The 16,094-nt window shown below is 37.1% G+C and overlaps 1 protein-coding gene and 2 long non-coding RNA genes across 4 annotated transcripts; 2 read left to right on the plus strand and 1 right to left on the minus strand.

Annotated features, from left to right (window-relative positions):
• The first annotated feature begins 4,871 nt into the window (after positions 1-4,871).
• On the plus strand, positions 4,872-6,941 carry LOC138404611 (uncharacterized). The gene is made up of 3 exons (XM_069509176.1): positions 4,872-5,673; positions 5,947-6,401; positions 6,876-6,941. The coding sequence occupies exons 1-3, from the start codon at positions 4,872-4,874 to the stop codon at positions 6,939-6,941; spliced, it is 1,323 nt and encodes a 440-aa protein (XP_069365277.1).
• Positions 6,942-8,603: 1,662 nt separating this feature from the next.
• Positions 8,604-11,041, plus strand: LOC138404608 (uncharacterized). 2 transcript variants are annotated; one of them, XR_011238496.1, is made up of 4 exons: positions 8,637-8,733; positions 8,909-9,076; positions 9,809-9,855; positions 10,375-11,036. It is a non-coding gene; the product is annotated as an uncharacterized lncRNA (long non-coding RNA). The 2 variants fall into 2 exon arrangements; XR_011238495.1 differs by having other exon boundaries at positions 8,604-9,076; positions 10,375-11,041.
• A 469-nt stretch (positions 11,042-11,510) lies between these two features.
• Positions 11,511-15,007, minus strand: LOC138404609 (uncharacterized). Its single transcript, XR_011238497.1, has 3 exons — positions 13,528-15,007; positions 12,502-12,699; positions 11,511-11,709 (listed from the first exon to the last, which is right to left on the minus strand). It is a non-coding gene; the product is annotated as an uncharacterized lncRNA (long non-coding RNA).
• Between the last annotated feature and the right edge of the window lie 1,087 nt (positions 15,008-16,094).

Genomic DNA, 16,094 nt, shown 5'->3' on the forward strand with positions numbered 1-16,094 from the left:
CATTTCGTAGCGAGCGAGCCACCGGCCACGGCCCGTGTCTATTGTAGGCATATCTAACCGGTTTCTTATCGCTCGCCGCGCGTATAAGATAAATGGTTAGAGTTGCTATTTATTTCTTGAAATTGCTACTAAACTCTTTAGATTTTGCTTAAGAATTAATTCTAAACCATAGATATTATATTTGTAAACAGAGGCACGTCAAAATGATAGACAAAATACTACAGACGTGACAGAACAATTAACAGATTATAAATGGCAAATCTATGGTACTTACATGGCAAAACATAATAAAGATTTTATTATATTTTAGAAATAAAGTAATTGTAGATTTAAATAGAGTATAATGTGGTATTTAAAGTATATAAATTTAGTAGAGTTTAAACTCTATTGACTCTATTGAATTTAATCTTTACATGGTATCACTATATTTTTATACAGAGGGTGGGAGTTAATCCCAGCCTATAAATGGCTCTGCTTTGACTGTAGAGATGATTAATTTTCCTATTTTTAAGAAGAAGCTGTGACATACCTACAGGTACGAATATTGTTGATTTTATATTTCTTTTGTTGTACTATGTATGTTGATTTATGTATTGTTCAAATGTGTAATTGGTATTTCAAAATAGACACCACCGAGTTTTTTCTTGCCAGTTCTTTCTCTCGGTAGATAATATGCTTTTTACGAACTGGCGGTAGATTTTTCTTAAAGGAAATAATAAATTATTTAATGATAAAGCAATAAGTAATGGTAAAGATAAACTTTGATTTGGAGGGAGTTTTTCCCTGAATAAAACAGTTTATTTCCTTATACAATCTTTTATTTTGTCTCCTACCTACAACCACGCCCTAGCTTATTGATAACGAACTAAGGTTTAGACTCTCAGTAGGTTGATTCCTGACTCCATCATCTCTATACTTCTGAGGCTAATCTAGCATCAGAAGTGGGATACGATATGGCTGAATTGTGCCTTTTCTAATACAGTTGTACAAGTTTCAGAAATACCGGCCAATTCGGATGGCTTTGTGAAAAGCCATCAAAGATGTTACAACAGGCGTTGTGATGACTGACGTCCACGAGAGGTACCACAATGGACATTGGATATCCTTAATCTGGATACCCTAAATCGGTATGGAAGCTTATTTTGTTCAAAGTGTTGTGAAAGTGAAAAAAAAAAAGTGTTTCTGCGAGACTATTTTTTTCAGGCAGGTAGGCCTTAGAAAGTTTTATTGCGTAATCATGGACCTATTAATACTCTGCGTAATGTAGTAACACAGTTTCATAGTACCTGTCGTCATTTTATTTGTTTTAAAACTAATTGTATTATAGAAATAAAGATGTGGGTACTAAATAAATAAAATTTTTGCGGGTAATTTTGTGTTCAGTATAGATGTTCTGTTTCAATGACTCAGATTAATGTTTGAAGGTGTTTAATCGCATGATGTCCCAGCTAGTAACACAAATCGATATTACGTAAATTAATGTTAAAAATTTGCAGGTAGTTAGTTGGTATGAAATTTTTATTAAATGATCATACGATAAAATGTGGTTAAATGTCAGACTGACCGAGCGGTGAAAAACTAAAGCAAGTTTGTCAGTAAATATTTACTGATGATTAATTTGTGTTCTATTTTAATTTACGTCTGACGTCTAGCCGTATATTCGTAATTTATATGATAGTGATGTTGACATTGAATCATTGAATATTGTTTTACGAGTGATGAGTCATCTTACTTTTTTTTTAGTTATGTTCTTGAGGCATTTCCTATGTAAGTACTTCGAGAACGAAGTACTTTTCAGGTTGGCCGAATAGATGTATATAATTTATTTATGTGTTACATAATGACAGAGAGAAAAGAAGGAAAAAAAAGAACCAAAAAAAAAAAAGAAAAAAAAAATTTTTTTTTTGTTGTAATTTTGTTTCAAATTAAGAACAATACAGAAATACATATTGCATCATTCGTTAAATATTGATGATTCATTGATCAGAAACGCGATTAGCGTGGCCATTTTTGTAAATTTGCTATTGACTTTGCATCGGAGTTCTCACTCGCGAAACGTAGAGATGAAAGATTTGTGATACCTACCTACAATAATTAAGAAATTTTGTTGGAGTTTATTTTTGTAGTTTTTATATAAGGATAGGTTAGGCTGCTGATGTCTTATCCTGTTGCTATGCCGCTAAGTCCCATTCAGCAGGGGAATAGGTACCTTGTAATAAAGGCCGGAGGCAATTGTCAGATTATAGAATAGTAGCTACTGATTGTTTGATGTCATTGTTTTTTTATAAATACCCACCGTTATGTAATGTGATGTAATGGATCTGCCAAACCACACTTGGCCAGCGTGGTGGACTATGGTCAAACCTGAAACCTAAATTTAGAATATTGGAGTTTAGAGATTCTTGACTACCCACTTGTGTTTGATATTTTTTAATTCCGTAGGTTTTTGTTTTGAATAATACTTTTTATTTTCTGACGTTTTTGATGTTTGAAATGTTTTAATTTTTGAACATGGATTTTCTTGTATTTAACTATTTTTGATATTGATTACTTCTTTGACGATCTTTTTAATGTAAATTATTTTTGTGTGATATTTTTTGACATTTTAATTTTTGGTACCTACCTTCATATGTTTTTATTTACTACCTTTTTGGATTTTATATTTTATTTATGAAAAATTGTATAGTGGTAGGTATATGGATCAAAACCAATGGTGTTAAGGGACAATTTTATGATGTTTACGATGTTGCCTTAAAACCAATGGTGTTGAAGGATATTTTGTAGATGATACTTTAAAACGTTGGAACCAACGGTGTTGAAAAGTATTTTTATAATATCGCTTTAATACCAGTGGTGTTAAAAATATTTTTTGATATTGGTTTAAAACCAATGGGGTTAAAGGATATCTTGTTTGGAAACATAATATGTGCTGTGGCGAGAAAAATATATCTTGTATTTTTTAGAGCAAACTGTGTGGTGATTTTGAACATGTTTTATTTTATTTTATGGTGGCCACAGACATGTTGTTTGAAAAAAATGTTTTGATGTTGTTTAACAACTTTATTTACTTAACGAATTGTTTGTTTTTATTTTATTGCTTCGAGAACGAAGCAATTGTCAGTTTGGCCGTATAAGATAAATGGTTAGAGTTGCTATTTATTTCTTGAAATTGCTACTAAACTCTTTAGATTTTGCTTAAGAATTAATTCTAAACCATAGATATTATATTTGTAAACAGAGGCACGTCAAAATGATAGACAAAATACTACAGACGTGACAGAACAATTAACAGATTATAAATGGCAAATCTATGGTACTTACATGGCAAAACATAATAAAGATTTTATTATATTTTAGAAATAAAGTAATTGTAGATTTAAATAGAGTATAATGTGGTATTTAAAGTATATAAATTTAGTAGAGTTTAAACTCTATTGACTCTATTGAATTTAATCTTTACATGGTATCACTATATTTTTATACAGAGGGTGGGAGTTAATCCCAGCCTATAAATGGCTCTGCTTTGACTGTAGAGATGATTAATTTTCCTATTTTTAAGAAGAAGCTGTGACATACCTACAGGTACGAATATTGTTGATTTTATATTTCTTTTGTTGTACTATGTATGTTGATTTATGTATTGTTCAAATGTGTAATTGGTATTTCAAAATAGACACCACCGAGTTTTTTCTTGCCAGTTCTTTCTCTCGGTAGATAATATGCTTTTTACGAACTGGCGGTAGATTTTTCTTAAAGGAAATAATAAATTATTTAATGATAAAGCAATAAGTAATGGTAAAGATAAACTTTGATTTGGAGGGAGTTTTTCCCTGAATAAAACAGTTTATTTCCTTATACAATCTTTTATTTTGTCTCCTACCTACAACCACGCCCTAGCTTATTGATAACGAACTAAGGTTTAGACTCTCAGTAGGTTGATTCCTGACTCCATCATCTCTATACTTCTGAGGCTAATCTAGCACGCGCATGGTCAGTGCAGTTTCGTGCCTACTGGATTGCATTTAAAACTTTAGGCATTTATTTCGCGAGTAATAACTTTATTACGCGCGGACCTTTTTACATTTTTCTTTTACATTACTTATTATTTTAACTTCAACCTTTCAAATTACAACCTTTGCTTAAGTTGGCTCGACATTATTCGTTAAAAATGAGTGACGCACGTAGTAAAGAATTGATTAAACTTCGTGGGAGCATTAAGGGGAAGCTAACTTTATTTCAAAATTATATGACTACCATAAATAAATGCGACCAAATTAATGAAACTCAATATAACGAACTTGAATGTCGGCTGAGTAAAATCGATAGTTTACAGAGTGATTTTGATAAATTTCAGACGGAGCTCGAGATATTGACGGACGATACCAGTCAACTGCTTATTGAGCGTGAGGAATTTGACACGAAATATTTTTCATTGGTGGCCGAAGCACGCACAATCATGAACAAAAGCAAGCATCACCTCCAGCGGCGGTTGTCAATGTCCGAGACGAGTGAAGGAAGCGAAAGCAGAGACGGTGGCTTTCACGACTTTGTTCGTCTTCCAAAAATTTCGCTTCCCTCCTTTAACGGGGAAAATATGGATCAATGGCTTGAGTTCAGAGACACATATCTTTCATTAATTCATTCCAATAACAAGTTAGGAAATATCAATAAATTTCATTATTTGAGAGTGTTATGTAGATGTACCTAACTACCTATATGTGCGCGCTGCGACTCGCAACGCGGGCCTTTCACTTCAGACATTAAAGCAGTGTGCTACCACCCGGCTTGTTTCACTGACGTGCGTACACGCCCTCCTTTTAACCTGAGAAACTTAACAGTGGCGACTACGAGGGGATTCGAAATTGGTAGAAATGTCTACGGGATCGCTCCCGACGGGTTTGGGGTCTTTCGGGGTCTCTTACCGGGTCCTATCAACTTTTGACCATCTCTCACAAGAATGGGACAGCTACAAGTCGCGTTTAAATCAATGGTTTATTGCTAACGACATAACCTCAATAACGGACAAAGCAACAACTAGGAGGAGGGCCATTTTGTTAACGTCGTTATGTGAGTCATCATTCAAGTTGGCGAGTGACCTGGCGTTACCCAAGAAGGTGGAAGAATTAGGATACGAAGAGTTAGTGAAACTACTCGACGATCACTTCACACCAAAAAGGCTCGGGTTTGCGGAAAAGTCGACATTTTACGCCGCAACACAGCGACCAGGAGATAGTCACACTCAATGGGCAGCCAGGATAAGAGGATTAGCAGCTCACTGTGAATTCAAAAACTTGGAGGAAGCCTTGTTGGATAAGTTTATTATGGGCATGGTAGCAGGACGTGAGCGGGACAAGTTGTTTGCGCAAAACCAGCGGGAGCTGACCCTCGCTAAGGCCATCGATCTGGCCGAGAGCGTGCGGTGTGCGCGGCAGGCCTCCTCACAGCCGGCGCCGGGCGCGAGCAGCGTCGGCGCAGCGAGTCCAGACAGCGTGTTTTATGTCACCAACAAGGAAAAGTGCAGTGTGTGCGGGTTCACCAACCATAGGGCTAATCAGTGTCGTTTTAAAACCTACAAATGTAAAAAGTGTAATACTAAAGGTCATTTACGTAATATGTGCCCTAACGAGGGGAAAGTAAAGTACGTGGATGAAGGTACTGTGGACGGAGATGACGGTGAGTCCTTTTATAATATACGATGCGTAAAAGGGAAACCGATGACGGAGCGCGTCATGATCAGTGGTCTGGCTTTGGAATTTGAAATCGATAGTGGTTCTGCGGTAAGCGTAATTTCAGAAAGTACCTACAAGTCTCATTTTAAACAACTACCATTGACAGTCACCACCAAAAAGTTATTTAGTTATACGGGTGAAAATATTAAAACAATCGGAATTGTACTATTACCTGTATCATATAATGGTCGTACGCAAGTATTGAATGTTTATGTAGTGTGCGCAAGCGGACCGTCATTGCTAGGCCGGGATTTCATTCGCGAGTTTGACCTCGAACTAGCACCCGCAAGGGGCGCGGCCGTGCATGCGTTATGCACGGAGATGCAGGCCGGGGGCGAGTCTAATATTGTCAAACAACTCGCTAATCAGTTTCCCAATGTCTTCTCTGACAATCTTGGATCGTTTAATAAGTATAAAATAAGCTTACACCTAAAACCGGACGCTAAGCCGATTTTTATTAAAGCGAGATCAGTACCCTACGCGTTAAAGGATAAAATAGACAAGGAACTGGATCGGTTATTATCTTTGGGCATTTTGAAACCTGTCGAACACTCGGAGTATGCATCGCCGGTGGTACCTGTTTTAAAGAAGAACGGCAGCATTCGACTATGTGCCGACTATTCAGTTACAATAAATAAACAGTTGGTTATAGACCAATACCCGTTGCCGACAGTGAATGACTTGTTAGCTAAATTACATGGGGGCGTACAATTTAGTAAAATAGATTTATCTATGGCATACAATCAATTTATTTTAAATGAAGATTCGCAAAGTCTAACATGCATCAACACTCATCGCGGTCTTTTCAATTTTACCCGTTTAGTTAGTAAACAAAAAAATTGGTTCATGAACAAATAATTAGTATTTTCAACTTTCAAAGTAAGATTAATAGGTATATCAAGTGGGCGATCATAATATGAAAGGGCTTTCTTTACCTGTACATTCAAACACAGATTTTTATTTATTTTTATGCATGGTATGGTTTTTGGTTTATCGTGCAAAATGTCGAAAAAACTCGACTGTGTACTACAATCGTATTAACCCAGTAACCCTTGGTGCGCGAGTCTGACTCGCACTTGGCCGGTTTTTTAAAACTTAGCTTGGGCATACGGTTGACATTGTCATAATGAAATGAGCCTGTTCAAGCTCGCGCGGCATACGAGATGCAAAGGCACGCCGCGCGAGCTGCCACCCGACTCTCGTCCATATTAGCGTGCATCAGCTGCGCTTGGTCTGCCCTTAGCGTACATTTTATTATTAAGGCCCAAACGCATTTGCGCTGCGCTACGCGCCGCAATGCGGTGCGGCAGATATAGTTTATGAGTTTGGATGGAGCGAGGCGCACTTAAGCGACGCGGCAGGCATGAGGCAACTACGCATCGCGTCGCTTTGCGCACCGCAGCTCGAATGCGTTTGTGTTTCTTTTTTAACCGACTTCATTTAAAAAAAGGTACTTCCACACTTATAAAAAGTGTTGTAGAACAACACTGTACCACATAACTTTTCTTTATTTCCATAGCCATAGAAGAAAGAAAGTTCGCTTCGCTGATGAACAAGACGCAGATCGTGAATAAGTCTTATCCACACTTACATGTTCCAATTATATTAGTATTTAAGTATTTGTGTAGTTTCATTATTTTGATCAAATCAATATAATTTCGTTATACCTGCTTGTACTGATGTAAAATAGGTTATTTAAAAAATAAAACAGAATTCCGAGAACTCGAAAAAATCCGTAGTGAGTAGGTACTATTCAAAACAAAGTAGAGGCAGCCATAACTTGTTTTTTTAAACAGTCAATCGTATCTAAATTCACGTAAGTCACGTGACGTAAGTCAATTTTTATCTAAATTTCTGTAATCTGGATGAATGTTATTTAAGTCTGTGTTAAATTAAAAAGCTTGAACTCAGAGTGTTCGGTTATACGGTTTTATCAAGTAAAAAAAAAAAAATGTTTGAGAGTCTGTCGCCTGTGGTCTTACTTTGATTTTTTGCGTGATTTGTCAAAAATAACTTTTTACATGAGCCCACAGAGTACTTTTTACATATGGCATGAGCCTGCGGCCTGCGCGCCCGCCGGCGCCACGGCCATAGAGTAGGATGTATATAGGGTTAAGAGTTATCACTCCCACATATTCTAGAGATATGGAAACCAGCGCCCCTGGTGGTTAGTTCCTAAACTAATTTTCTTGTGTATATAACTACCGCACAGTCCCCGCGCTAACCTGGTGCGGGCGGGCGCGGGTTTGCGGGGCGTCTCCACGCCTTCATAACTACTTATATTCTATAGATTTTACATTGGCACGGGGTTTACGCACATTTTGACACTTTCGAACATGCTTTAAACAAGTGCGAGTCAGGCTCGCGCAATGAGGGTTCCGTACTACATTCGTATTTTTTCGACATTTTGCACGATAATTCAAAAACTATGCGCTGGCCACGCCCCTTTCTTCGTAAACTTCGGCTATTAGTACATTATTTTTGACACCTCTAGTGCGCAGGCGCAGCGAGCCGTTCAGTGCCGGCACACCGCCCAGCCCGCGGCACTCCGATAGGACACAGCACACAAATCGCAAAAGCATGTACGCCATACAGTCGCACCGCGCGCTCGACCCTGCAGGGCTATGCTGTATCTTTGAAAGTTTTCGTTAGACTTTGAGTCCAGTTGGAAATCCATGAAATTTAGGTCACGTGATTTTGTATTCCGTATCGCATGCGTGGATAACTAGTTACGAGTACCTAACACTTGGCAGTTGGCCAACATTAACATACTAGCATATTTTATCGACTTTATATGGCTAAATTAAATATCTCTGCCTGACAGGTAGCGTAGTAGAAATGTAAGACTTTTAATTTATACGACTTACACTAGTTTTTCATTATTATCTATGGACATTTGACATTGACATTACGAGTTACGACCTAATGTTTGTTTTGATAAACAGACTTATTTTAATTTTTAGCTGATGTTTTCTTAATTTGATCTACGGTTTTGTTTTGAAAAGTAAGTGAAAAACATATTAATGTAGAATAACTATGACTATACTGTAGAATACCGGTATTCGTGAGTGATTTTGTTGTGTACAGTAGCATAATACCTAGTTAATATTAGTTCTTCAGCATAGAACTTGAATGTGAGTCATGAATTGCCCTTTTTAACTGACTTCTTGCCTTTATAGATGGCTACATACAACTAGAAGGGTGTCGGTCCGACAGTTCGAACTCTTAGTAGAGTTCGCAGACCCAACGCGACTTGTCCATACGCGCTTGAGGGCCAACCGTTGCCCTCCAGCTAATCGCTGTTGGAGGTGTGTCCAAAGACCAAAACTGCTGAACATTGGCAAAGAGTGAGTTATTTTTACCTATTAGTATTTAAAAAACATGCTAGTCATTTCATAGGTAGGTACATTATAATACTGAATGTCATACATCGCATGCTGCAGTTTATGTTATGTCACCTTACCTATAACATAAGATCCAAAAATTAACCACAAGTAACCTGTCTATTGTGAAATATAAATTTTTTGAATATCAATATCAATGTACGGGTGGTGTGTGATTTTGATGCACACATGCAGATAAGCATATGCTACTTAATTAATCTTTAATATATAAATATATAAAAGGAAAAGGTGACTGACTGACTGACTGACTGACTGATCTATCAACGCACAGCTCAAACTACTGGACGGATCGGGCTGAAATTTGGCATGCAGATAGCTATTATGACGTAGGCATCCGCTAAGAAAGGATTTTTGAAAATTCAACTCCTAAGGGGTGAAATAGGGTTTTGAAATTTTGTAGTCCACGCGGACGAAGTCGCGAGCATAAGCTAGTATAAATATATGAAAAAAAAAGCTGACTGACTGATCTATCAATGCTCAGCTTAAACTACTGGACGGATTGGGCTGAAATTTGGCATGCAGATGGCTAGTGTGATGTAGACATCCGCTAAGATGTTGGAAAATTCAATCCCTACGGGGGTGAACTAGGGGTTTATAATTTGTGTAGTCCACGCGGACGAAGTCGCAGGCACAAGCTAGTTAATTATAAAAACTAACTAGTTTTATTAATTTCAGGATGTACTTAATGCTTGAGACCAACAACAAGAAGTTTCAAAGACAAAGTAAGTATTTAATTTATCATCATACATCCCTTCATATAGATAGCACCTTCATTACTTCTGAGTAAGATTCTCAGTGTGAGATGACCTTGGCCAAGTGTTGATTGGTAGAATTCACACACCACAAAGAACATTATGGAGACATGGCATACAGGTTTAGTTTCCTTTAGTTAGTGTAAAAATACAACTTTTACTTTTAATAAGTTTATAATATTAAGATTATTGTAAATTTTTTTTACTTTATTAAATCCTTACTTAATATAAACATGAAAACGCCTGTCAGTCTGTCTGCTAGCTGTTCACTGCCCACCCGTTTAACTGATTTTAACGAAATTTTGTACAGAGGTAGTTTGTGGCTACTTTTGGCCTCGGAAAATAGGGAGTTCCAACAGGATTTTAAAAGTCCAAGTGGACAAAGTAGCAGGCTTCATCTAGTTGTCATATTATACTTACATTATCATTTTTTTTACTTTTGCGATTGCAAAATCTCATGTTACGTAAAGTTCACCATTTTCATTTCAGTTCAGCAGGATGTGAACCATGCCCAACTGAGCATACCAGTTGGAGACATGGCGGCTAGCCATCGAGGAGCGGCATGCGGCGGCTCTCAATAGAATTGCTAACTGCAAGCAAACTGCAGCTCTAGTCTAGAGCAGCATACTGAAGCTGAACGAGTGGCTGATGGGGTACCTATCCCAAATCAAAGACAATGCATGTAGACTTTAGATTTGGAATTCAATCGGCATTTGTTTAGAAATCAAACCTGGGATTTCAGTTAAAGCAATCCGCATTTGCTTAAGAATCGAACCTGGGGCTTAAGGTCACAATTTACTCCTTGTTTGACTGGTACGGGTGGTGCCTTTTATTATACCATAAGGTTATATATTACATTATCCTATTACATACTTATGACTTATTAAATACTGTTACCTATGTCAAAATTTATAACTGTAAATTATCAAAGTTAGAATATTAATTATTGTTATGATTGTTACTATATTTTTTTTTAACAATAAAATTTAATTGTTTATTTCTTGCTTTTTGAATAAAAAAACACTCCTTAATAATAGGGTTGTATTCAAGAAATGTCAAATTTGTTTTTGTACAATAAAAATTTATTTTTAGGGTTCAGTACTCAAAAGATAAAAACGGAGCTCTATTGATGTCATTCTGCTGTCTGTACGTCCGTTTGTCCGTCCGCATATTACAAACCTGAAAATTTGGTATTTGGTGTTGAACATTAACTCAATCGAATATTGAATTTGAAATTCAATTAAATTATTTACCAGGGGTTTACACATATGAAAAAGCGGCATGGAATTTTTCCATACCCTAGCATGTGTGGTATCATTGTCTAGAACTCACTGAGTAGACTACAAATATATTATAAAAATCCTGTGGGAACTCTGATTTTCCAGGGTATAAAGTAGCCTATGTCCTTCCCAGGGATGTAAGCTATCTCTGTACCAAATTACGTTAAAATCGATTGAGCAGATGGGCCGTGAAAAGCTAGCAGACAGAGAGACACATTCGCATTTATAATATTATGGATTAATTTTTTAGCAGTGGCAGCGTCTTTCTCAAAAACCAAACAAAAGTTAGGAATGTGAAATTTCGGTATATTATATACTGAATTTAAACAGCAAAGATAGTAGACATCAAATACAGTTAAGAATTATTAATTTCTACTAGGCCTTCTATGGCAGAGTCTACTATGTTGGTTACTCTGCTTCTTTAACAGATCTCGTTGATTCCAATTTGATCACATAGAGACACTGAGAGTGTCTCACAGAGAGTGGCATTACCACTTTTGCTTCACCATTTGCTGAACTATGTTGGTTACTCTGATCTTCATCCCTGAAATAATCAATATATTATATACCTGAAAAAAGCTTCCATGCTAATTTATATAATGACAATTTCTGTACATAGGGTGTGCCATAGAATAATGGATATTTTTATCAATAATGATAAACTTATACATATAAAAAGACTAAGTCCTAGGACACACTAAACCACTGGGTTAGGTTCCTTTTATGATGTAGGTACACAGATTTTTGGAAACTCCACCCCTCGCTGATTTTTAAAATTCTACTCGCGCGAAGCCGGGGTGGGTCAGCTAGTAGCTGCTATAGTAGGTACATACTGGAAGTATGTGATAGCTTAGTGGTTAAGACGTCTGCCTCCTACTCAGGAGGTCGGGGATTCGATTCTGGGCACACACCTTAACCTTTCAGAGTTATGTGCTTTTTAAGCAATTAAATATCACTTGCTTTAACGGTGAAGAAAAACATCGTGAGGAAACCTGCAGGCCTGAGAGTTCTCCATATCCGCACATGGCCAGCGTGGTAGACTATGGGCTAACCCTTTTCACTCTGAGAAGAGACCCGTGCTCTGTAGTGAGCCGGCGATGGGATGATCATGATGATGTAATAGAATAATGTGCCACGAGCTAAGGACACCTGTGACATACGTACAAACAAACTGACAGACAGACCGATAGCAGAATGACATTAATAAAGCTCCATTCTTAGCTGTAGCTTCCAGTAGCTTTAGCTGTGCGATGATACAGCTAAGCAGTTAGTCAGACAGCTTTTCTTTTTATATATAGAAGATAATATGCTAATTAGTTTCATGTTATTAACTTACTTTTGCATAACTATTTTCCTTTCCCTTTGGGATGCAGGAAACTAAGTACTTAGTGAGTACTTCCCAAGCATTGAGGTTTGAGTGCATCGGTTACCTCAGACTTCGGCTAAAGGTGGGTTGGGACATTTTATTTAAAATAGATGCCCCCATTGGGCGCTGGTATGTTCCCGTTGCATAAACATGCAGAGCTGCCAGGATCTACAACAAATATTAGTAAATTTTCATGTTAAATTATTAATTTCAATATTTTCCTAACTCCTCAATATACTAAATTGCAGAATTTTGTTACTAGATGGTGGATTTAGGTTTTTAACTAATCCCGTGGGAACTCTTTGATGTTCCGAGATAAAGAGTAGCCTATGTTCTTCCCCGGGATGTGCAAGCTAACTCTGTAGGTACCAAATTTCATCAATATTAGTATGGAAGTATGGATTTTGTACCCCAGAAAGTTGTAACAATAAAGAGAAAAAGACAGTAAAAGTGGACAGGGAAGCGCTTATTTCTATTAGAGATTTTGACCAGTGACTCTTGGCAGTGTGAGAGGTTGTAAACAGAGTAGAATAGGTACAACAAAAAGTACCTATTCTAAGTAGGTAGGTAAAGGTAAGTAATTTTCTGTTTTGTTGGTTGTTATGAATGTGATAGGTACTGAGATATGTTGTGGCCGTATGGTAATAATTAAATGCGGCAACGGTGGAAGATGTTTATTGAGAGCCGTCTTATGATCTACTCTTGCTTATGGACTAACAATACTAATAAAGAAATCTTACATACTATTGTCTTAATCGTATTGCCTAACTACTTAACCCACATAATTTTGCATCACCTCTCTTTCAATCCGATGTGCAGGCAACCTACTTCGATATATTGAGGAGTTGCATTTTTATGTTACAGCTAATATGAACATGCTACGTTTAAACTGTCAATTCGTACATATCACAGTACTTAATTGGAGGCAAAAGCTAATCATTGTCTTACAAAAGATCATAAGTAAGTATATTAAATAAATACCTACTTAGTACTTACCTATTTATTAAGCTATGACATGGTTTTGACTAGGACTAGAGTTAAGTACCTAGTACATGAGACTTACTTTTAGTTCATTGCGAACAGCTGTCGAACGGCTTGGAGGTAAGGCTTGAGTTCTTCCAATAATTGCTCAGACAAAAGTTCACAATGAACTCTTCTCTGGCAGCTCCATTGTGTCATATCGCGCAGCCTGCGCCTGTGTATCTGTAGCGCGTTTTGTAATTTGCTGGCGCTGCTCCTCGTCTTGCCCCATCAAAACTTCACGACCCATATTTTAATTAGATACCTAGGTATTATCTACAACATTAACATAACCACAAAATATAAATAATAATTGAACTCACAACACTGAATTTTCATATTTATTACCTATTTACTACTAATAGGTACCTAAGTATTACTTTTTTAATAGGTATTTACTAATATTTTTTATCAATTACTTATTAACAAAAAACGGGCTGAATTGAGTCGATGTTGTAATAATCCTTCGAAATTAAAACATCTCTACATTCGTTGAGATTGCAAAAAAATTATTACCTCTATAAAACGGACGGATTATAGTGGAGAGTCGCAAAACACTGGTCCCGACTAGTTGTTAAAACGATCGTTGCCACCTAATAAAGTTTCCAATTACAAACTGTCATTTTTGCTTAGTGAATAGAGTTTTAAAAACTATCGATACGAAAACATACGTGAAAAAGCTGTTTCCGGTTTCTATTACATCCCATTAATGGCTATGATCGAGAGTCATAGTCTATGACGTCATCTTGGTTAAAAACTGACGTTAGCGAATAGAAAATTTGAGTTTGACATTTAATTATTAGAAATTTTCACGAAATTAGTGTGCCACTGAGATACAGCATAACCCTGCTGGGACCCTCGTAGCTTTAGTTTTAAGTTTGCGTAATAATTATCACCACTATATCTTACAAATCCAACAACTGACTATCAGAAAGAGTAATTTATTATCTATCTTGAATAAATCATTTGACTTTGAAGTAAGCGGTTTCACGCATTCAAGCGGTACATTGTACATATGTATATTCGGTACATATGTATACACGGCTCGGTACGAAGCTGTGATAGCCTAGTGGTTAGGACGTCCGCCTTCTAACGGAGGTCGGGGGTTCGATCCCGGGCACGCACCTCTAACTTTTCGGAGTTATGTGCGTTTTAATTAATTAAATATCATTTGCTTTAACGGTGAAGGAAAACATCGTGAGGAAACCTGCATGCCTGAGTGTTCTCCATAATGTTCTCAAAGGTGTGTGAAGTCTACCAATCCGCACATGGCCTGCTTGGTAGACTATGGCCAAAAACCCTTCCCACTCTGAGGAGACCCGCGCTCTGTAGTGAGCCGGTGATGGGTTGATCATGATGATGATATTCGGTACATTGGTCGTACATTGTTCTCATGTACACACGCACCCGCCATCCTGATGCACACGTGGGATCGACGCCTGATTAAATTAGAACTAACAATGGGGCCGATTCTCTAGTACACAATCTCTAAACTAAACTAAATTAACAGGTTTAAATCTAATGCTATCCTTTTCCGCAAGCAACATTATGAAAGGGATAGCAATAGATTTAGACGTGCCATTTTAGTTTAGTTTAGAGATTGTGTACAATGGAATTAGCCACAATATGTTTGCTATTAAACATATAAAGGCTCGCACATAATAGCAAGTCGTTCCTGTAAATATCTAGATATACCTATGTACTATAAAAATAATGTTTGGCTGTCTATCTGTTCGTTACCATTCGCGCCTCGTTCGTTGATTTATTTAAATTTTTGAACAATCGTTATTGGGATTTGCGGGGAATACACAATCTCTAATCTAAACTAAATTGACAGGTTTAAATCTAGTACTATGCTTTTCCGAAAGCAACATTATGAAAGGGATAGCAATAGATTTAGATTTTAGTATAGTTTAAAGATTGTGTACATCGGAATTAGCCACAATGTGTACTTTTCTACCGATGGCAATATTGTAGATGTGGTACGAGCCTTTAAAGTTACCCTTTGTTTGCTATCGACCGAAAGTAATAATCCATCTATCAATGATCACTTCTCATATTATAAAATAATGGGAAAGTGTGTTTGGTTGTTGCTCGGTCAGTTTGTCCTACAATCACGCTACAACATCGGTGTGCTTTTATGTATGGACACTGTTTTATGTATATATACTTGGAGAGTGACATACACTTTTTATCCCGGAAAATCAGTTCTCAAGGGATTGTAAGACCCCAAATCCATGCGGATGAAGTCGCCGGCATCAGCTAGTCTGTCGATAAGTTATCGTCGATAATGCTGGTCAGAAAAGCCCATTTGACAAGTAACGTTACATTTATTTTAGACTAGATGATGCCCGCTACTTCATTCGCGTGGATTTAGGTTTTAAAAATCCCATGGAAACTCTTTGATTTTCCGGGATAAAAAGTAGCCTATGTCCTTCTTCGGGATGCAAGCTATCTCTGTACCAAATTTCGTCAAAATCGGTTGAACGGTTGGGCCGTGAAAGGCTAGACAGACTGACAGACAGACACACTTCCACATTTAT

This window comes from Maniola hyperantus, unplaced genomic scaffold (genome assembly GCF_902806685.2).
Source record: "Maniola hyperantus unplaced genomic scaffold, iAphHyp1.2, whole genome shotgun sequence".
Lineage (NCBI taxonomy): Eukaryota > Metazoa > Arthropoda > Insecta > Lepidoptera > Nymphalidae > Maniola > Maniola hyperantus.